This window comes from Ambystoma mexicanum, chromosome 7p (assembly GCF_040938575.1).
Source record: "Ambystoma mexicanum isolate Mex_15411 chromosome 7p, UKY_AmexF1_1, whole genome shotgun sequence".
Classification (NCBI taxonomy): domain Eukaryota; kingdom Metazoa; phylum Chordata; class Amphibia; order Caudata; family Ambystomatidae; genus Ambystoma; species Ambystoma mexicanum.
The window spans coordinates 444,405,992-444,429,501 of NC_090939.1; the positions used below are offsets into that span (position 1 = coordinate 444,405,992).

Sequence of the window (23,510 nt, forward strand, 5' to 3'; positions counted from 1 at the left end):
CAAAATCTATCTCGAAATACCAGACTACCTTACAAAAAAACTGCAGCAAATACAGAACACAGCAGCAAGACTACTCCTCAGACTCAGTAAGCGAGAACACATCACACCAGAACTGAGAAACCTACATTGGCTACCAGTCAAAGAAAGGTTTTCTGAAAAACACTTGGCATAACCCACAGAGGAAACCATGGCCAAGGAGCAGAATTCATACAGGAAAAAATCTCCATCGACAAACCAAACTGAACACTAAGGGCCAGCAAAGACATTCGCCTCAAAACAGTATTCAAAGCAGAAATTTGGTGGGTCAGCATTTTCGTGCATCTCGGCAAAACTTTGGAAGTCATGGCGGAAGGAAATACAAACAACAGAAGAGCACCTAAAATTCAGAAAATTGCATGGCTCTTTAACTCACTGAGCTAAACAGGAAATACTGTTGAAGGGAAAGATTCAACACAACACAAGAGAAACACTCAAACCAAGCGAAACCTAATGTACCGAAACCTGTATGCCCCAACGAAATAAAGGATTTTGACACAAAATACCATTGAAGAATCGTAACCCACCAGACCAACATAAACATTGCATAGAAGGGCACAGACTACTAACATCTCTAACTAACCACAAAATAAAACTTTACGATATCCTGCATGCTCAATCTCAAACACCAAACAAAACACACACTTACCTCTATTGCAGCAGAAACCTAAAACCACCACAAAATGCACAGACTCAGCAACACCCAATTAAACACAACACACTACAGAAAACTAAACCAATTAGACACAAATCGTCCCACCACCAGCACATTGCAACTATAATAATGGTTAAAGGCGCTATATAAATTACAGCTACAATACAATACAATATAATAATGTTTAAAGGCGCTATATAAATTACAGCTACAAAACAATACAATAATCAAAATAATATGTCTTTTCTTTCAACTCAACTTTCCCCAATTTTGCTATTTTATAATACCTGACCGTGCTCTAAGTTTTGGGAACATTTCCACGACCATTTCTTATTTGTATACAGGTGCTGTTACTATTGTATGTTATTTTCATGAAATGTAGTCTTCTCACCTGAAAATTGCTTGTTTGTGTAGTTCTATCTTTTTTCTGGCAACTATTATGTTTGGGTGGTATATAATATAGTAAAATTGACAAAACAAACAATCTTCCCATCTCTATCTTTAGTGCAAAAAGTTGTTTTACCTGCCATTACCCCGTAGGTGGACTGCTGGTTTCCATAGTGGCATGAGGGCGTTGAGTAGTGCAGGCCCGCTGCGGTTCCCAAACGAAGCAAGAAATTCACATGAGAGCAGCCAAAGACAAAAGAAACGAAACTGGTAAGAAAATGCACCACAATTACAAGGAAAGGCTTTCTAGATTTCTGATCCACAATTAAATTATGCTCAGTGTATATCTCTGTGATTAAAATGTTGATAAACAGAAAGCTTGTTGATAATTAATTTTATTACATTTATTGCAAAACCACATTCAGTGGCTCAACAGAATTTTCATTTCTACATGTCTTTTTACATGTCTACTCCTGAACATTTACCTCTCTGCACCAACTAATCCCTTGTTTTAAATACGAACGCAAAAGTATTGTCACTTTATAACATTTGGTTTTATGAAAATAGAACGCTCAACTGCAGCCACTACAGTTCAGAATCTACAGCACTCTCTCAAATTCAGCATTATAATTATCATTATTGTAATTATAATAGTTATTTTATAATGCGCGTTGCCCCTGAGCTATCCCCCCTCATTATAGACTGAGGGAGGGATCCTTGTCGTGTGACATTGCCTTCCCCAATGTTATTGCTGGACGTGAAGCCAAGGAGGGCATAGTACACAAAGTTAATGTCCCTCTCCCCTCCCGAAGTAATGCTAGTCTGTAACACCCGTTTTGACCCTGGCTTTTTTCCTGCGCACACACTGTCCAAGAAGAAGAAAAACAAGGTTCAGAGAATACATTCGATACCATGATGGTCGCCCAGCAAATGTTGCTCTGCGGCCAGGGAGCACAAGTCCAGCTTTCCATATTTGTAAACACATGAGATGCAGGCAGCCAGTTGAGGTGCATGTGTGAAGTTGACAGGCACAGGATGAAATGTGGATGTCAGCAAGAAAGGGAAAAGGAGTGTTGGGCAAGGCGATGGGAGCAGGGTAAACAGATCCAGGCAACCAGGACTCTGGAGTGAGAATGCTCCAAATGAGGTATTTATCAGGAGTTATGCAACACATTTCAAGCTTTCTGATTGGCTCAGCACGGGCTATAACAACCATAAGATGCAAACCATAATTACTGAATTAACACTAGCACAATTAAAAGGTAGAACTGTCATATGTTCATAGTTTGTCACAAAGGGTACCTTTGTGACATGAACTATTCAAACACAGATTCACGTCAATTAAACCATGTCTTATGGCCTATTTAAGCAGACATCAGGTAATTAGAGGTACATTCCCAAACTGTCCAGCTCAGATGTTCCAAACAATCATGAAGTAGATTTCTGTAAATGTTAGAATGTCAAGGATCCACCCTGGTGATGCGGAAGAAGCAGGCACGATGGGGTATGTTGTGGCAGAACAACAAACATGCCCCTTAGTGAAGGTGAACATTTGTTTTATTTTTTTTTGCAATTCAGTAAGAATCTGCCCAAGAGGAATGCTAAAAGTTAAATCCGACATGTCAGATCACAATGACCCAGTAATAAAAAATACATTCCATCAAAGATGCCAAGATGACATACTGTATACAGTGAAACGAGCATGGAAATGAAAGCTAAAGAAAGTCATCTTCTTGCGATTGCAATAAAAACATGTAATCACCGAAATCTTGACGTTTGCTTTTCATTTTAAAGGAAATTAAAAAAATACACTGTGACAAAATAACTTCTACCCTGCAGGAGTAAGAGGGTGAGTAGTGACTAAAGCACCTGCTCTGGCATCAAACTTCTACAAACCAAGAGTGATCCCAAACATAAAGATAGAACAGGAACAGTTAAGGCACTTACCTCCTAAGCCTTTTGTGGTAACATGGGCTGAGGGAAGGCTATACTCGGAAGAGTGTATGAATGTGACTCAGTAGCAACCCAAACATCAATAGTGCAACAGTCCAAAATATTGGGAATGTCCAATCAAAGGTCTATGAACACAGATATACTTTAATTAAACAAACCATCTGCAAATATGATTCAGTAGAAAAAACGACACAAAACTCACGCCAGAGAAAATAACACAGATTATGGGCAGAAAAGAAATAGAGAGATGTGGCACTATGGGTAATGAATCAGGGGTGTAAGGCAAGTCAAAACCATGTTCTGGTCAAAAAAGGGATTAAAGCTGACCTAATATGTCTCTGAGCTCCAACAGTGGAACAAGGGGGGAGTTAGCCATCAATAATACCTTCTGCAGTTCTTGACAGTTCAGCGCTGTCGAACTAGGCTTCTTAGTGCTGTTTGTTCAGATAAACAAGGTTTGAGTTCAGCAACCATGTTGTTGTAGATGGGGAACGGTGTGGAGCATTGTTCGAACAAGAGTTTGCTCCATTTCAAAGGTGATGCTTGAAGAAGTGTTGCTCGTGAGGGTCACCCGTGTCATTTAGACAGCTGGTTTGACTGCGAAGAAGCTGGTGGCGCTTAATGGATTGTTTTGATGAAGCGTTCAAAGGGCTTTGAATCATAAGGGCCATTAGGGTTGGTATACAGCTGATTCTTCAATGAAGAAGCTGGAGACTGGATGCTCAATCCACTTTGAGCAGTTTCATGTGGTATTTCGAGGTTTGTGGCTCGATGATCCACCAGGGTCGGCTCGACTGGCAATGAAGATCAGCAGCAGAGATGCTGGCAGGTCAAATGACGATTCAAAGGTGGTAGTTGCAATAAAGGGCTTGTAATTCGAGCCGATGCAACTAATGTTCAACTAGCGCGATGAAGCAGCAAACAGGTTTAAACGTGCAGGTCAGCAGTTTGGTTACTGCAGTCGCATTGTTCTAAACAGAGAGCGGATGTCGAGCAGAGATCGAACAGGAACTTGTGTGGTTCAAAGGCGATATTCAGAGAAGTGAAGATTGAGAGCGCCACAAGTGTTGGTTCACAGTTGGTTTGCCAGTGAAGAAGCTGATGACTAGATGTGCAGTTTGAGTCGAGTGGGTCCGGTGCAGCATTCGACGGTCGCAGTTCGATGTATCCGATAGGGCCTGGTCCACTGTCAATGAAGATCGGTAATGAAGATGCTGGTGGTTCAAAGAGGCAATTGCAAGGCGGCAGGTGCAATGAAGAGCTTTAATTTCAAGCTGGGAAAAAGATGAGATTGACAAACATGATGCAGTGGAAAACAGGTTCTAATGAATAGTTCAATGGTTTGAAGAGCTTGTGCTTACCAAAGGCAGCTCCGAAGGGTCCTGATGGTTCAATGCAGTTGAACAGGCTCAAATTGGTTTTATGGTGTAAACACAGGGATCCTGGATACCTTGACTCTCGATTGCTGTAAGTCCCAATCCAGGGACTCTAGGTTAAGTTCAAGTCCTTGTTCTAATGCTCGCACATGTAGGGTAAGCTGGCCCAAAAGTATGAGGGTCTCCCAACATGGTGAGGTCCTGGACACCATTGTGGCTGGCAGAGAAGCAGTTCTTGTCAATAGGGGATAGAAGTCCCTTCTGCCTTAGACACTCCGTCTTCACCTCACTAGTGGAGGACGTTGGCTAGATCAACTCTACCAACAGAGGTCCAAAAGAAATGTCCTCACATTTTTGCTCAAGAGTGAATCAAAGAAAGAGTGGGAGACCTCTTCTTTGAAAGACAAACGCCCACAGGTGATTGGACTAAAGCTAGCATGCTTAAGGGGAACAATCCCTGTTCTTAGAACAAGTGGACTTTGCTTTCTGATATTACACCCAAAGTGGTTTGTGCTGAAGGAAGTGAAGGGGACAGAAAGGAAAAATAGAGCCAGAGACAAGATAGATGGTGGAATGTTCATGCTACAGTAGAGAGCTTCCTCTGTTTACACTGATCCTGCCCTCTTTCATCTAAATAGGATCAAATTCCCTTTTGGTGTGCAACTCCCTGGTGTAAGGCTAAGTCTTTTGTGAACGGTGCCCTTTGATTCCTGGACCCAGGAAGGTTTCCTGTAGGATGGCTGTCTCTCTGGGGACGGTGTTACCTGCCCTCACAAATGAACAAAGCAAGGCAACCCCCATGGCTAGCAGCCGGTCTGGCGGGGAATACACATGTGTGATATCAAATTGATGTGGCTTGGATAATAATGAGTGACGTTGGCCACCATACCTTAAACTCAAGTATGGCTTATATTTAAAGTTTTACATGCCACCAGGACAACATACTGAGAGTAATGCAATTTTTGGAGCAGGGTTGCATATCTTAAATAGAGCCCCCACGATTCAGAGACATGGCTGTCACTGCAGTTGTCAAATGGGCACCAGAGACATACTCTGTACTACTGGAGAGCAGGTGTTGCAGATCAAGCTACTGATGCAGCAGGGCACAAGTGTACACTATGCTTTTGAAATGGAGCATATGAAAGGGGTATCTGATTGGCGGATTACCCTTTCAGAGATGGAATTACCAGTACCATGTTATTAATTTAATACAAATAAAACACCACTGCCAGATGGCAATCCATCACATAGATGAGCCCTATTGTATTTCCTTTCCTTAACTCTTGTTTAAACCAAGCAAGAGGGCTGCGAGACTTGTCCTTGGTCTCAAGCCCAGGGATCGTATCTCTCCAGGACTGATATATCTACACTGGCTCCAAGTGGCTGAGAGGATACAGTTCATAACCCTCTGCATTGTCCACAAGGCCTTCTGGGGCCTGCGGTCTCGATGCCTTCAATGCTCTCTTCCTAAATATCTTCCTACTCGAGCTCTTTGCGCATCCGCCTCCAACTCCCTCAGGGTCAGTCGTTTCTCCAAGCAATAAGTTGGTGGTAGATCTCTTTCTTCGGCTGGTGCCTCCCTCTGAAACAGCCTCCCTGCCTCCCTGAAACTTGAGGAGAACCATCTTCAGTTCTGAAAATACCTCAAAACCTTCCTCTCTGCTTCTGCTTTCTCTCCTCCTCTCGCCTGCTGAAGTCCTGGCTGAAACTGTACTGGTTACATGGCCACTCCCTGTTCTCAGGCCCAGGTCCCCTCCCCGACCAGTTACACACCTGAACTGCCTCCCTGGCAACCCCCGCACTTGGGGACTGTTTTCTGTATCCCTACAGTCCCCCACCAGCACTTGACACCTGATGTCTGCACTTACCCTTGCACTTGCCACCAGCTGGCCCTACTTCTCTTATTGTTTTTATTTATTCTGTTACCCCATTACTGCACTGTCCCCACCCCCTCCCACTCCACATTTTTCCTCTTCCCCCTTCCCCTGCACTTGCCCGATCTGAATGACAGTTGGCCTAGTAGGATCGCTGTCTCTGTCTTCCCTCTGTTCCCCTCCCTTGCCGTGTCTTGCCTTGAAACACTTGCGTATAGGCGCGTTATAAATGCCATATCATACCATATCATAACCAAGGCTTTGCATGAAAACTCCAATGAAACTCAGCTAAAGAACCATTGTTATAGCATTTTACTATTCAAAGTTCTTTCTGGACATACATTCACATCACAAAACAGAACAAACACATGGAATTAATGCAACTTTAGTTTTATTTCATTTTGTTATGTCCACAAAATCAGAAAATGAGCTTCAGGGCGCTGTACATAAAACAGGCAGGCACAAAACAAAACAGAATTGTATGTTATTAAATGCTGAATTAATAATTTCTTGATGTTTTAAAATGTAGTTCATTTGATGCATTTAAAATGTTTTAGTGCACACTGATACTAAATACAACAATTACCTAATCTAAAACAAAATATCCACACCATGGTTGATGAAGGCAGCCACAGGAAATAGTTGTGCATTAACCATGCTCAACTAGGTACATTTGTAACTGCCAAGTGAATGGCAATTAAGTGAAAGTTCAGCTGAACTATACAGGTAGAACATATCACTGAGCTACCCCTGGCTTTGTAATTGTTATGTAATATTGCAGTATCCTGCATTTGGGAATCATTTTTCATGTTTCCTTGGACCAATCTCATGCAATATCCATATAAACGCATGTAAATGATTACAGTGTAGCTGCAAAATCACTATTCACATTTAATACAAACATAACAATACCACATCATACTATATAATCAAAGGCCATGTGCATGTTTGTCCGAAGCCATCCTGCCCGCTACGCCCGTTATCATTGCTAGAAGGAGCTGTTGCCTTACGCAAACAACAATAAGACTTCAAGTTCATCTTCCAGGTGAACAAAATGTGTATTTCAACAATAACATACAATTAGCTGCAGAAAAGACCCAAGACATGCATACAACTTTAACAGCATACTTCAAGTTGCACACACTAAGAAAATATAAACAGAAATTCATTTGATTAGGCACTATTTCTCTGACAAAATAAATTATCTTTTTTTTAAATGTACTAATGTATTATGTACTTATTCATTGTAAAATGTCTTGGTATGTATTATTATATCAATAATATTCTTAAACTTTATTTGACTTCAACTTACTTCAACTTACTTTATTTTATGATCTCATGTCTCCTTAGAATCATGCTGCACATTTTGTATTACTGTATTACTGTAACATCTCTCATCATTATATATTTGAGTACAATATTTGAGTACAAAACCTGTTGTTCTTTTTGACCTTCAGGGGGCTCAATCACTGAATATGCTCCCGAAAACATGTAAAACGGGTACATTCAAAAAGCATTGTGCCCTTATTTGCATGTCAACAGATGTGGGTATGGCAGTGGATTTGCCAAAACAGCAACATATACCTGACTGATTAAAGCAGAGGGCAAAGGACAGAGCATTATATTATCAAACTGACCAAACAGCTCTGGCAGAAACATGAATTTGATCGATTTCCTAGAGCGTGGTGGAGGTAGGCTGTTCCATATTCATAATTGTTTACATTTTATTTATTCTGATACCGTTTCATAAACCTTTTTATAAAACAATCTAGCATAATCAATCATACATGCAATAATTTATATTATTGTCAAACAATTGTTAAGACACCAATTAGACATGCATTCAAACCCTTCTCATAATATTATTTAAACTCTAGGAGTAAGACTTGGCCTAATAATTCGTGATTTTCTTTCAACACATCTCATCAATGCACAATTTTGGCTGTTCCAATTACAAACCAACACCAGAAAGTATCCGTACCAAGCATTGTGTACACATTTCCAAAAAAGACAAAATCAGAGCCCATCAGATCCAATAACTCACAAGACTTCAGACCTAATAATGTTTAGTTCAATATCTAAACAGGCAAAGTTGTAGCTCCAGTTCACCAAAGATTTGTTAATGTACAAGGTTTCAGAATTAGGTATCAAGCTGAATTTCCCTGCATAGGAGGTTGTCCATGATAACTATGAAATGGGATTTGTCTGGATATGATCTTGGAATAGGTCTACCTTGTTCACATATTTCCAAAAGTTGTGCTCGTTTTTATCTCAGACATTACGCAATGGGAGCTCACTATCATGCACATTTAGGTAAGTTTTGTGATCTTTAATCCAATTTGGGTAGGGTTTTTTAATCAAATGCTTTCTACATTTGAATTCTGGCAACAGGAGCACCCAATTCCTCAATACTTTGTTGATTGCTTTACGATCAGCCCTTTTCCTGTTCAAGGCCTCGTCATCGATAGTATGCATGCAAAAGAACCTCTTGTTGCTAGGTATTGTCATGTGCTGCCAAAAGGAATTTAATACAGTTTCTAATATCTTCTCGTAATTCTTAATGATTGAATTGACCCACCAGATCCCTAAACCATTGTCCTTGAATATTCCCAACAGTGACTCATTAGATTTTGTTATATTGCAAGGAGACCAACATATTCTATTTCCAGAATTGTTGATTTTTAGTGTGGTAAGCAGCTTGGCCTAGGGACATTTTTTCACAGTAAGTTGTATGGAATAGTAAATAAGCATGATCACTAAGTGGGAATTCTAAAATGCCCAAGGAAAATATTACAGGTAATAATGATAAAGAGAAAGACATGTAACCAATATTTGAATAGGAGGAGGCTGGCTGCCAAGTAGTGCAACTGGGTATGTCCCCAGGAATAGGACAGCTGAAAGTTTTTGCAGCAAGCAAGGCCAGCACCCAAGCCCAGTCAACATCCTCCTTGCTTGTATTAGACTCATTACTATGAAGACACACCATACATTGTCCAGAGCAAATTAGTATCAGCATTCAGAAAATCATTGTCTGATTTCATCTTCACATTTCCCAAAATCACCCACAACCCATTTTGGGGAACCCATCTACTTCCAAAATGCTTCTACTTGACCAAAAAAAACATTCTGGATAAGTATAGAGGACACATGGAGAAGAACTAGATCTACATGTGTATCATTGATAAACTTCACCAAGTCAATTTTACAAGATTCCAATAACCGTAGAGCAGGATTCCAGGCAAACAGTTTAAAAAGAGAAGTATGGTGAAGTGGTCCGTCAATAGCCTCTTTGAACAGTTGATCCACATCTATTTTATATCCTTCATTCTGAGGGACAATAAATGTCCCTCAGAGTGAAGGATGTAAGGCAAGGTTTGCCTTACAGATTATGCCTTGAGAAGAGAGCCAGGCTTCGACTGACAGAGGCATTGGTGTTTGGTATAGAAATGTTTGTTCTCCACATGTAGGTCATAGTTATTCTGCCCTGAACTTGACTTTCCACACGTGCGGCTAGTGTACAACTTTCTTCTAAATTGCAGAATGATTGTAGAAAAGCATCCTCCACTGCCTCATCATCAAGAGCCAGAGGTGGTTTGGGATCACCCCTCTTGGGAGAAGATATGGTTGCCTTCACTTTCTTTTTCTTTCTCTTTCTGGAGTTGGTAACTTCAATGTCCCAAAGATCCTTATTCATTTGTGGCAGCTTCATGTGGCTTACAGTCATACTCCCTTTGATTTCTGTTTTACGTTCGCTTGCAGTGGACGCGATAGCCGCCTCTTTGGGTGAAACCAGTATAGAGCCATGGTGAGGATTCAAAGATCTTAGGGACTTCTGAGAGCTCCTTTTCTTCTGTTGTAGAATCTTTTCTTACTTTTTAGGCCTTTTGCATGCTGGTGCTTCTTTGACATATTGTTTGAAATCTGCTCCTCAGGAACAGTCTCCTGCACATCCTTCACTGAATGTAAAAAATAAATCGAATGGGCAGGAGCTTCTCAACTCCAGACTTCATTTGGAGGACAAAGTTCTTCCATAATTAATTAAGACGGTTCCGCTGAGGGCTCAGTTCGAATAAGGAATCTCCTTTTGCATTCATCATGAGATCTTGGTTTAGAAGAATTACTCAAGTTGCTGGAGTAAGTGGATATGATATGCAAATGGTTATTTCTCCTCTGTGAAGGCTGCAAAGAGCTAAAACGTGGTGGTAGACCCTCCTGAGTGAAAGAAATTCCATAGAACAGGGTATTTGACCAATGTTCATTCTCAGTTGAGGGGCACCCACACTACTTTGTAGTTTTGTATACACGTGGGGTTTCACCCTAAGTAACCAAGGGTAATCCAGATGTGGACTCCTTGCTCACTCTGCCTTAGAGAGGATCAGCTTTGCCTCAGTGAGGAGGCCCAACAAGGCCGAAAAACACATGTATGGGGTTGCTGATGGTACTCTTGTTCAGAGGAGAATTGCATAGCATTTCGGTGCAGGACTGCCCTTGTGGGTGGGACAAAGATTGATATGCAAATGGATAGTTCTCCTCTGTGAAGGGTGCAGTGAGGTAAAACGTGGTTGTAGACACTTGTGAGTGGCAGAAATTCCTTAAAACAAGGTATTTGACCCATGTTTAGAACTTAATACCCATCCGCGCTTAGAAACCTCTGGGCATTAAGCACGTTAAAAATACCATATCATATTGTGTACTTTCTCATTAGAGGGGCTCCCACGCTCCTTTGTATTTGCCATAATAGAGGTATATTCCATAGTTGTTGAATTGTTCAAGGAGGTATGGGAAGGATCACGTTGTGAGTGCTGAGATGTCAGATTAAATTGACAAGCTTCACCATGAGAATGAGATTTTCCTTTATTTATAGATGAATTTCCCCATGTACAAGAGGAATTGTTAAACAAAGCAGGGGATTTAGTTAAAGAGTACTGTGTCGGCAGAGTTGCCTCTTTTTGTAGTCTCTTACATATTAACAAAAACAAAGACTACATTTCATCCAGTGTGTTAGCCGGGGATCTAGTTGTCTATGTGAAGCTGTTGCGCACTCTTGTACCTGTGTTAAAGGTAAGGTCCCTTAAATTGCTAAGCAAGCTGGTGTGTCACTGCAGCAACCCAAAGAATTAGGGGTGCTGACACTGAATGAAAGAAATGAATGAGTGAGAAATGAGTACCAGACCTAATGTGGGATTTCCCTAGGACAGAGTTGATTGATGGGTGTGTGGCCCCTGCTGTGAGCCAGGATTGATTGCAAGGAACATATTCAGCCCTTTAGGGGGGACACTACTCAAATTATAACAAGGAGATTTAGTGGTAGTTCCACTAGTAGACTTGATTAAAAAGATTCACACAACTAAATATAGTGTGTGAATCTTATCTTAACCAACTACTTCCAGCTAACTGATCTATGCATACTGCTGAGATGCACTTGCAGCTTTTCTCTTGCGTGCAACACTGGTCACAGCCTTCTAATGCTCCAAGTAATCTTAATATTTTGGATACTTCCCAGCCAGACACCAACACACCCAGGTAACCTCCCAACTGGGCGGCTGAACATTCACAAAGTGATGGATAAAATGGGTGACAAACAAAAATGAATGGAGAACAATATGGGCAGATAACACTAATAGCAGGGGAGGGAGCAGTACCATGACATATAGATGTGAAACAGTTAAGATCCATTAAGCATATAAAACCTACTGATACTGGTTGACCTCTCACACCCCTCTTGTTGCCTCTGCCACAGCCACTTCAGTCTCCAAGCCTCAGGTACTCAACACTGACAGCACCAGAGGCTATACAAGCACCATGAGATAGACTCCCACTCACCCACTCACCCTGACTGCTTTCGCTGTCCTGTCGTGGTACAAGGTACCCAGGTCTGAGGTCCTTCTTCCATCTGCAAGTCTGGCTGGATTGATGCTGGTGAAAACGCGGGGAAGCGGCTGCATCACCATGTACTCACACTGTTCAAAAACTCAAGCTGCACCACAAGGGCCCCCTCGGAATCTTTGTGAATAAAATTCCTCTTTGTACAGGGTTTCTTATTGCCCGCTTGGAACTAACTTTTCACCGTCCTTGCAGGGATGTATCTTACATATAAAGTTGTTTGAAAGTCCACAGATGCAGGTTGGAAGGGATCATTTAAGGGTGCCGGAAGACTTTCTTGATGTCTCATGAACCATTGTCAAGTCTGCGATTATGAGACTCTCTTTAAGCACACATAGGCCCTCATTATGAGTTTGTAATCTGCTGGATTACCACAAAACTTGTTTACTGTTACCGCCACTGATACCGTGACTTTATTACGTGATTACGAATGGTGGAAGGGTTTGATATGAAAGGATAGGTTATTTATAACACACTTAATACCCAGAGGTTTCTAAGCACTGACCAGGGAATCGAACCTGTGTTGCTCCATGTCGTCTTGCTTCCAAGGCGAGCAAGTTGCCACTGAGCTCTCCTCCCGAGACAAGGGCAGTGTAATTCCCTATTTTTGAAGTCCATATAATTCCATGGGGATTTTGGTGGAATTATGGCAAGCAGAAATTCCGGCATGTTTATTCTGCAGATTTTTTACTTTACAGTTGAGGATTTACAATAACAAGGCTGCACACTTTCTGTAGTGCTAAGAAGCCCAAGAATATGGGCTTTACTCCTCTCTATCACCCTCACCACTTCTCTCTCCTGGAGTGATCACTTTCTCCTTTCCTCCCATCTCTCCCTCTCTACCCCTCAGGCCAAGCCAACTCCAGCACTGCCACCTACCTTCTCAGACATCAGACCCATGAAGCGTGTGTCAGTTGAGGCTTTTGCCGCCACTTTTTCTCCCCCTCCTCCTCCTCTGGCTGACTCACATCCTGGTACAGCCCTTTCCATGCTCCACTCTTCTATCTCTGATACTCTTGATGTTCTTGCCCCTGTCAAAAGGATCTGTTTGAAGCCCAAAGTCAAGTGCAACTCCTGGTATAACTCTGACCTTGTCACCCTTAAACGTAAGTGCAAGGTGGCTGAGAGGAAATGGCTTGCTTCTTGTGCATCCTCTGATAAACTGGCCTGCTGCCTGCTCCAAAGGCAATACCGGCTCTCTGTCCACACTAAGAAGAGAGTCCACATCCAAACCTGCATCTCTGCGGCATCTAACAACTCGGCTGATCTCTTTAAAATCAAAAAGGAGCTGGTCAATCCTGCTGCAGTCTCTACCTCTCCTGTCCCCTCCCACGCCCTCTGCACATCCCTGGCTTCACATTTCATCTCTAAAACCCGGGACATCCTGTCCACCCTCTCGTCCTCTCCTCCTCTCCTCCTCCTCCCTCTACTTTCTCCTCTACCTCCGGGCCCCCTGTGACCACCTCTTCTCGCTCATTCCCTTCCGTTCCTCTGTTCTCCCCTGATTAGGTTTCTAGACAAGTCCGATCTCTGAAAGTCTTGTTAAAACAGGTTCTTCCCTGTTCTTCAGAAACCATCAAGGACCACATTGACACCCTTGCTCCTGCCCTGGCTGTCATCTGCAACCACTCCTTCACCACTGCAGCCTTCCCTCCCCCCCTGAAGCACTCTCTTGTGCACCATCTTCTCAAGAAAACATCAACCGACCCCTCCTGCCCGGCTAACTATTGCCGATCTCCATCCCTCCTTTCCTGAGAAAACTCCTGGAAAAGCTGGCCATCTCCCAGCTTAATCTTCACACTGAATCTGTTGGTTGTCTCCATGACCATCAGTCCGGCTTCAGAGCTACCAGAAGCACGGAAACTGCTCTTCTGAACATCTGTGAAGACCTGCTCTATATCCTTGATTCTAATCTCCCCTCTGTCCTCATCTTACTCGATCTCTCTTCTGCTTTTAACACGGTCAACCATGCCATCCTGCTCAATCGTCTCTGAGATAACTTCGATCAGGCTGTGTCTTGGCTGACTTCGAGCCTCTCTGATCGACCCTCCCAGGTCCAACTTGGGTCCTTCATTTCCTCTATCTCACTCTCTACCTGTGGTGTTCCCCAGGGCTCTAAACTCTCTCCCCGGCTGTTCAGCCGATACCTAGCACCTATCGCCCACCGCATTGCCACTCTCGGCTCCAACTTCCAGTGCTACGTGGATGATACTGAGCTCGTTTTCAGGCTTCCCTATGCCACATCTTCTCCTTCTCTCATCTCCGACTGTCTGTCTGCTATCCAGGAGTGGTGTGCCACCAACAATCTCTGCCTCAATGCCAGTAAGATGGAGATTCTCCTCATCAGCACACCTGCACCCTCCATTCCTCTCACTCTGTGGCTGGCCTCCCTTGACCCTCTTACTGCTCCCAACTTTGAGGCTAAGAACCTCTGGGTCATCTTCGACTCCACACTCTCCTTTTCTCCTCACATTTCTCACATCTCTATGAAGTCAAACTATCAACTGCACCTCGTCAAAGTTATTTTTCCTTTCCTCTCCTTCCCCCAGAAGCTCACTGTCTCTAGCGCTGTGGTTCTATCTAGGTTGGACCACTGCAATAGCCTCTTTCTAAATCTGCCTGCTTCTACTCTCCGCCCTCTGAAACTCATCCAGAACAGGACTGCGAGACTTGTCCTTGGCCTCAAGCCCAGGGATCATGTCTCTTCAGCACGGAATTCTCTGGATTGGATCCCAGTGGCTGTGAGGATTAAGTTCAAGAGCCTCTGCATTGTCAACAAGCCCTTCTGGGGCCTGGGTCCTCAATACCTCCAACTCTTTCTTTGTAAATACCTTCCTATTCGAGCTCTTTGCTCCTCCAACTCCCTCAGGGTCACTCGCTTTCCAAGCAACAAGTTGGTGGTAGATCTCTTTCTTCGGCTGGGGCCTCCCTTTGGAACAGCCTCCTTGCCTCTCTGAAACCTGAGGAGAACCATCTTTGGTTCCAGAAGTACGTCAAGACCTTTCTCTTTGCCTCTGCCTTCTCTCTTCCTCTCCCCTGCTGATTTCCTGTCTGATGCTGCACTGGTCACCTGGCTACCCTCTGATTTCGGGCCCAGGTCCCTGCCAGCCCAGTTGCACACCTGCACTGCCTCCCGGGAACCCTTGCACTTGGGTCTGTATCTGTAACCCTATAGTCCCCCCTACCTGCATTTTTGGACATCTGCTGTCTGCACTTACCCTTGCACCTGCCACCTGCTGACTATAATTCTTGTTATTGTTTTGACCCCATGTACAGCACAGCCCCCTCCCCTTTCCCTTGGCACTTTTCCCCTCCCCCTGCACTTGCGCGATCTCAATGTCACTTGGCCTAGTAAGATCATTGTCTTTGTCCTCCCTCTGTTCCCCATTCCTTGCCTAGTTGACCTTGAAACACTTGGTATAGGCGCGTTACAAATGCCATATCATATCATATCTAGTTTTCAGTGTGTGTTACTGAAGATGTCTGGATCCATGGAATGACACAGCATGACATAAGAAAATGGTTCAATTAATTTCTGGCAATCCTGATTATTCTGTGTTCCAGCCTGCCTAACTTTTCCTCTGGAGAAAGAGCCTTGCATTTGTTCGAATCTGAGCCCATCCTATATACATATATATATTCACCGAAAAATCTTTGTTAAAGCGATATTATGGTTATGACACAATAATAAAACCTATGAAATTCAGTGAAAAAACATTGTTAAAGGGATGATATGGTTACAAGGTAAACCGAACAAAACAGAAATCCACCAGTTATGGTAAGCTAAGCAACCATAGTTAGCACCACCACCGTTCACTGCTAAGACTAACACCCAGGGCATCAAGGATGACATCCCTGATGACATCACATATCTAGGCCACTTGTTTTTGTTCACTGACATATCTAGGCCAGGTGTTTTTGTTGACTGACAGTCAGAATATGGAAATTCAAAAGGTGCTATATATCTAGACCTTAAACTTGTACTATGTTCTTAAAGTACTTTCTTTAGGGTTTGGTCTCAGCTCATGCTGCACATACACAGAGCAATAAGCAGGCCTCAAAAACACAATGCATTTGTATACATGAAGATAAACTTTAATGTTATTAAATGTTGTGATGATACTGTTTTTTTCTTCCTTACTTTAGTTTCCCAGTATGTGCCTCTTATTTGTATGCATTGTGGGTCTTCATATGTATTGTTTGTACCAGCACAAGTGTGTAGTAAGTCTTGAATTGTTGGCTAGTTATTACATGTTTAATATTACTCAAAACTCTGATAAGGTAGCATTCATTATTTTACTATCCAAATTTACAAGATTATAAATAGTGTACTTCTATGGTGCATGCTGCAGCCATTGCCTATGTTTATGTTTGATTAGGTTCTTGTATTAATAGCAACACTTCAATACAATGTTGTTAAGATGAGTACATTCTTTAATAGATTAAGAAGTTCTTGATAGGTCTCCCGATCACCTCTGACATCTTGTTACTAACAGTATTAACGCAACCCCGTGTAGGGACTTTTCATCAAAATTAATTTCACATGTGATGTCATCAGTGATGTCGGTGGATAATGGCCCAGCAGTCCAAGTTATCGGCCCAAGCAAAGAGAGGGTGGATAATGAGGGCTCTGGACCATTATCCCCGTCCCAGCCCTCGCATTGGGGAATGAAGGCCATTCGCACCCCGGGTTCCTAAAGCGGGAACCCGGGGTGCTAAAAAAATAATGTTTCTTCCTACAACGGGACGCGTGTGGCGTCCCGCTGTTGGAAGGAAAATCCTTTTCCAAGATGACCATAATGGAAAGGGAAGGCAGGGCTCTGTACAGAGCCCCTCTTCCCTTTCCCTGGCAGCCTGCAAAAGGCAAAGAGAAAATCCCATGACCATATTACCACAAGCACATTTTTTTCCCTTTCCAAACTATCCCACTTTCGAATAACTTTACCACATAGCCGGTCTCAGGTGGACATAGCCGCTTTAACCCCATTTGTCGTCCCTCATGGTCATGGCCAGTAGCCAGATTGTCCAGGTCATGACCTTATGCCATGACTCAGACAATCTGGCCACTACTCATGGCCTCAGGCTATACCTGTAACGCTCACCTGATTCCCACAGAGGCGCCGATCTGTTCTGGACTGCTATGACCTCTTCTAAGGTGATGCGCAGGACTCGGAAGACGGACTGGACCGGACCCCCAAACCTCGCCTGTCTGGCCCATAGAAGAATCCTTCTGTAGATGGAAAAGGGGATTAACTGTCTGCTGGATAATGTGTCGGATTCCCCCCCTTCCCCCTCTCACACTCCTCGAACCCCCTCCGCGATTCCCCGTAGAGTCTCACCTTAGAGTGTGAAAGGACGAGTTCTCCATCCTGCTTCCAATGCAGGGGCGCGTTGATTTACAGTTACTTCACTGGATCTCGGGTTTGGTGAGTATTCAACTCCGCTTGACTTTTCCGATATGAGGCCGTAAGTATTCAGTTGCAAAAGTTCAAGCCTTAATTGTCCGTTGTCCTTTTCTCTATTTCAGATGTAGGATGAAGAATCCGCGTAGAGGAATGGATTCGCCGAAGGTAACTCTGGTGAGTCTTTTTGATGGATGGTTCCCTTAGTGATCTTGCTTTCACCCACTAATGCGTGTGTCTTTTTCCCCTTAGGGGCTGGGGTACGGAAGTGCCAAAGAAGCGGCGCCGACCCGAGGTGAGGAAAGATTGTCCCAACAATAATCAGGTAAGTCTTAAGGTGGAAGAATCAGGCCTTCCTCAATCTGTTCCTTCGCTCACCTTTGTTTTGTCTCTTTTTCTCCTTAGGCGCTGAAAGGCGACGGATGGTGAAGGTGAGTGGAACGTGGCGCTGCAGCGAGCGATGCGATGCGCTTCTAAAAATAATGTCTTTTCTCAGGATCGTCGGAGTGATGGTTCCGGACTCCGGATGGAGGTAGGTAAAGTTCAATTATTCACCTTTCTCTCCTTTCCTTCCTTTTCAGGTGTTCCAGGTTGCAGGCGGGCGTGGCTGGAGCCAGGATGCAGGAGCATACACAGTGACCGTCCAGCTGCTAGATGCAGAACAACGCGAAGCGTGAGCTGCTGTCTGGGCGTGGTTTAAATAGCCCCCAAAGTAGTTCCAGGTAAGTATTCTTCCTCAGCCACGCCCGAGTGGTAAAATAGTCCCATAGGTAAAATAGTCCCTTTCAGACCTCAAGGAGGTCTGGATCCGGCAGCATGGTCTGCATCAGGTAAGTCCATCCAAGCACTCCCATAATGAGCCTGGCGCCTATGGTGCCAGGACTGATGCCTTCTATGAGCCTGGCGCCAAAGGCGCCAGGACAATGTCCAAAGAGCCCCTATAAGGGGTTGCTGGGTCCCTCCCTGGGGACATGATGTCTGCTTTCGGGGACGCTGGCCCTGAACTGGCTTCCGGGGAGTAGGCATCATGACAGCACCTCAGTCACCAAAGGTATATCACTATTTTCTGTACCTACATTATGAGACTTGTCAAAAAATAAAACACGGGCACATTGGCAAAACCATGTCTTTCCAATGCTCCTTACACGAGTTTGCTTGAAATCCGTCCACATTTTATTTTTGCAAAAGTGTCAAAATGTATGTGTGTGCAATAGTCATATAACTTAGGTCCCACTTGACATAATCCATTCAGATTTTACACAAACATTCAAGGTTGGGTCTATAATCTTTCTCAAAACTTTTGTCCACATTCGTCAAACGGCAACAAAGTTATAAGCCATCTAAAAATGTTGACACCACTCTAATTTAGCCCCCTCTTGACAAAATCCCATCAAACTTTACAAAAACATTTATATCTAGATCTAAAATCATTTTGCAAACTTTTGTGCTGATTCGTCAAATTGCGCCACATGTATAAGCCTTTATAATATTTTGGGACCCCCCTCTAGTTTTTCCTCCTCTTGACAGAATCCCACCAAACCTTTCAAAAGCATTTTTATCTAGATTTAAAATTGTTATGCAAACTTTTGTGCAAATTCGTCAAATGGCACCCCATTTATAAGCCTTTACAATATTTTGGGACCCCCCCTCTAATTTTGTTCCCTCTTGACAAAACAGCTCCACCATTCAGGATCAGGTTTAGAATAAAATTCCAAAATGTCATGCAGTTTTATTGAGTGGTGCCAAAGTTATAAGCCGTCCAAAAACTGCTTTTAACCAACCCTTTAATGCAGAAATAGGAATAGATGTCCCCGAACATCGGAAGTGTTCGCGAACATCACAGGACCGCACTTGAACATCCAGACTGTTCCCGGACTTTAGGGGTGGAAATACCAGTTTTTTGGCTTCTTACGGCCATATCCCACCCCATCCTCATCACCACTCACTTCCCCAGAGATTGTTTGATAAGTTTGACAAGTGCAATGTTGTGTTTTTTTAATATGTTTTTACTGCCATGTTTGCTGACACTGGTGGATGTCTGTGAATCCAACATGACAGATGTTTCCAAAAATCTGACGTACTTCACCCTTTTCACCATCCAATCAGTTGGCGCGTTTGATGTCTGTGGACATCACATCGCCCTCTGGGCACATCGGATGCCTGTCTGCGGACCAAACAGGGAAGTGAGTCCACAGTCCGAACCCAGATATCACTACTTTTTTTACCCACTTTTGGCCCGTTTAAAAAAAACTACTGGACAGATTTACACCAACTTTACAAAATTACGCTTTCGGGACCAGGCCGCCACTCCTGCTGCAAATTTGCCAAAAATCCATCCAGCGGTTTGGGCTGTAGATGTGAGCAACTTTTTTTTTTCTTTCCGTCTATGGATAAAAACTGAAATTTTGGGACCCCATCTACAACTTTGCCCCCCCTTGATGAAACCTCACCAGAAAAATTCTGACAGGGCCATATACTTTCTTTTGCAAAGTTTGGTAAGGATTCGTCCAGGGGGCAAAGTTATAAGCCACCCAAAAAGTGTTCTTCCTATGGGTTGAGCAACTTAACCATAACTACAAGTCTTATGCATCAGAAACCATCAATGAACTTCAATTCCCACAACCACCTAAGTACTGAGACAAGGAGGATGAAAGGATTGATACCGAGCAGCAGGAATATCAAGCTTAATGAACATGCTAGTTGTTGGATGAAAACACCTGTGCGTGACAACCTTTACAAATGGTAACCGAACTATAGGAAGGAGCTCAAGAGAAGACATGGCTTCTTTAGTGAAGGCAGACAGAGGGTCAAGGCACGATCTGGTGTGTAGAAGCTTAAGGTATGAGTCGGTGGGCGGAATCTAGCATCGAGAGCTAATGTGGCAAAGTAAAGAAGCTTGGCAGCAAATAAGGAGAGTAGCATAGTGCGGGCAAGGCGTACCTTGGAGACGACAGGAACGACAAGCGGATTCCAGGGCATTTGGTAGCCGAGAGAAGCAGCGTGGTCCTTACCGGGAGCCAATGAGGAGCCGGTGTGCAGGAGCAGAGTTGCAAGAGAAACTGGAGAGATGTCAGAGCTGCCCACAGTGGCAAGCAAGCAGCAAAGGCAAGCCACATAACCGTGAGCAAGACCACAAACGCGAAGTCCTACCTGCTGACAAATATGAAAAGAGGTCAAAAAATGCTATGATGTCTTGTATGCTGTCTGCCATTTTGCAGATGCATAGGTTGAAGATCAAGGTGAAAGGGAAGATTCCTATGGCACTTCACAGGTGATGTGGCAAGTGGAGGAAAAGGAAGAGTGTATTCACACTACACCACTGTCTGACAACACCCATTGTAACTATAGCAGTGATGTCAGTAACCTAATGCTAAAAGCCAGTATTGTGATGTAGTCGTGTCTTACGAGTCAAGTTTTAATTTGTAGTGTGATGAACTTTGTATCTGTGAAATATTTAGACTTACTATTTGCAGTTACCTTAACATTGGCATTTGCTACGATAATTGACATTTCTTTTTATAGGTAGTAAATGTAAAAATCTTCTTAAATGCTTTTTCAGTTAATGCAGTTACTCTTGTTATACTTTATAATCTTTGTGGCATTTTCTGCATGCCTCCCATTTTTCGTGTTGTCATGCGATACATTTCATCCGTAGGATGTAAAAGGTGATTTCCCCTATCCATGTCGGCGATGCTTTCCATATGTCAAACTAACCAGACTGGCTCTTTGTGTTTAAAAGCAGCTTCATGGCAAGGAGCAGGCCTTAATCAGTCGTGGACGTGGCGAGGACGGACAGAGGTGCTGTTAGGAATGGAGTGCCTGGACTATTTATACTTTCAGGCGGTGCCGGACGCTTTCATTTACAGTTAGCCAAACCCTGAGTGGATGAATATTTTGTTTTTGTTGAGTGCTAATCAGATCATCATGTACTTGCCATGTCAGGGTCAGGCAAGCGGAATTGCACGATTGATCAACATGGTGCCAAACGAATGTATCCTTCACGAATAAAGAAATATCACTCAGTGGTATTATTTTGGACACAAAGGTGGCTTAGTCACATTGCATTTTTCAGGTGGAAAATGTCACTCAGCGCAATTTACCCACCCCTGTGTACAATACTGCCCAATGCACTTACCACTAGTGGACCAAACAATGAAGGCATTGGGCCTCATTACAAATCAAGCGGTCCAGAAATAACGGTGGCGGTAAACCCGCCGCCACCGTTGTTTCCATGCCGGGCGATCACGACTCCTGCAGGCGGGAGGTGATGTTACCGCCAGGTTTGACCTGGCGGGTTTAACACCGCCCGCCTGCAGACGGACGAGGAAACTCCGGCAGCATTACGAGATGCTGCTGGTGTTTCCATGATCCCCATTCCCACTGAGTCCCATAGGACTCAATCGGAATGGGGATTAACACCATTCCGCCTCCGTGATTCCCGGGAAACCGGGGTTGTAATGCCCGGTAATTCCGGGAATCACGGAGGCGGAATGGTAATACGAGTCCGGCGGTAACCAGGCAGTTTTACCGCCTCGGTTACCGCCGGACTCGTAATGAGGCCCATTCAGTTTAAAAAATCTTAATTTGCACCACTCAGTGCAGTTTATGAAATCCAGCCCTGGACATTTTAAATGCAATGTAACCAATAATTTAAGCCTTATAGACTGAGAGGGGGGTCATTAACGGAGAATGAGGACCTGTCCTAAGTTATTCCCTGAGACAAAGGCGAGGCTATACATTGAGAAAGGGGCATTATACAATGCAATAAAGCCCTGCCTCCCTATCCCCCCCCACTCCCAGACCCCCTCAGGATCTACAATTATGTCAGCACATGGAATTGTGCTACCAAACAGTAAATTGTTTGAATGTGAGGAAAAAAAGAAACTTGATACAAATGTTGCCTTAATGTCTGTTAGTCTGGGGAATTTAACTGACCAATCCCCTCCTTGCCTTTGCACATCTGAGGACAAGTAGGTAGGGCTTTAAGTGGGGTAAGAAATCGAGGGGGGCTCTCATTTGGGGGCGTGGCTTGTGGGGGGCGTGGCCTAAAGTACGCAAATCGTAGGGTATACACACAAATATATATAAATGTTATATATTTGTGTGCGTACCTTACTATGGTTTGTGTACTATGCAAGCCATCTTTTCTAAACATAGAAATATGTAACATAATTCTACGTTTATAAAAGATGGCTTGTAAAGTACACAAACCATAGTAAGGTGCGCACACAAATATATAACATTTATATATATTTGTGTGCATACCCTACGCTTTGCCTAGTTTTCAGACCATCTTTTTTAAACATTTCAGGTTTATAAAAGATGGCTTTGAAAGTACACAATTCAAGCCATCTTTTATAAAGCTTTGACTACGGACAAAATTGTCCGTCGGCAAAGCTTTATAAAAGATGGCTTGAAATGTGTACTTTCAAAGCCATCTTTTATAAACCTCGAAATATGTCGAGGAATCCCCAGGTTCGCCGAGGGTTAAAGACGCCTCGGCGACCTGGGGAAACAAAGGGACAGTAAGTCAGTAACTGCCTCTGGTGACCTCTCGCGCGAGGGGTCTCCAGACGCAGTTACTATGACTGACAAAAGTGGCAGCCAGTCACAGCGTCGCTGTGGCTGGCTGCCACTTCTGTCAGCTTGCCTGACTTCATTGCAGGCGCATCTCCCGTCGCGGCTGCGGCCGCGACGGGATAATGCATCCCGCCAATGTTGTGGTAAGACGGGGGCCCCGGCAGGGCCCCGGCTCAGTCCCACTTTTTGGAGACTGCCGGGGCCCAGCCCCAGCAGGCCCCGGCCCACTTTAAGCACTGCAAGTAGGCCTGTGCTGCTTGTCAGGCTGCTGCTGAAGTCAGAGTGATTGGAAGAGGTCTATACCAGAGATTTGATTGCCTGAGGGTAGGTATATAATGGAACACATCTGTTAATAGTTAGTAAA

General features: G+C 43.7%; 1 protein-coding gene across 1 annotated transcript in view; it reads right to left on the minus strand.

Annotated features, from left to right (window-relative positions):
• The window catches only part of POU1F1 (POU class 1 homeobox 1), a 367,881-nt gene that overhangs the window by 336,258 nt on the left and 8,113 nt on the right, over positions 1-23,510 (minus strand). Inside the window, exon 3 of the mRNA XM_069637356.1 lies at positions 1,215-1,283. Within this exon, the coding sequence (XP_069493457.1) occupies positions 1,215-1,283 (69 nt within the window). The remainder of the gene's footprint in view (positions 1-1,214; positions 1,284-23,510) is intronic.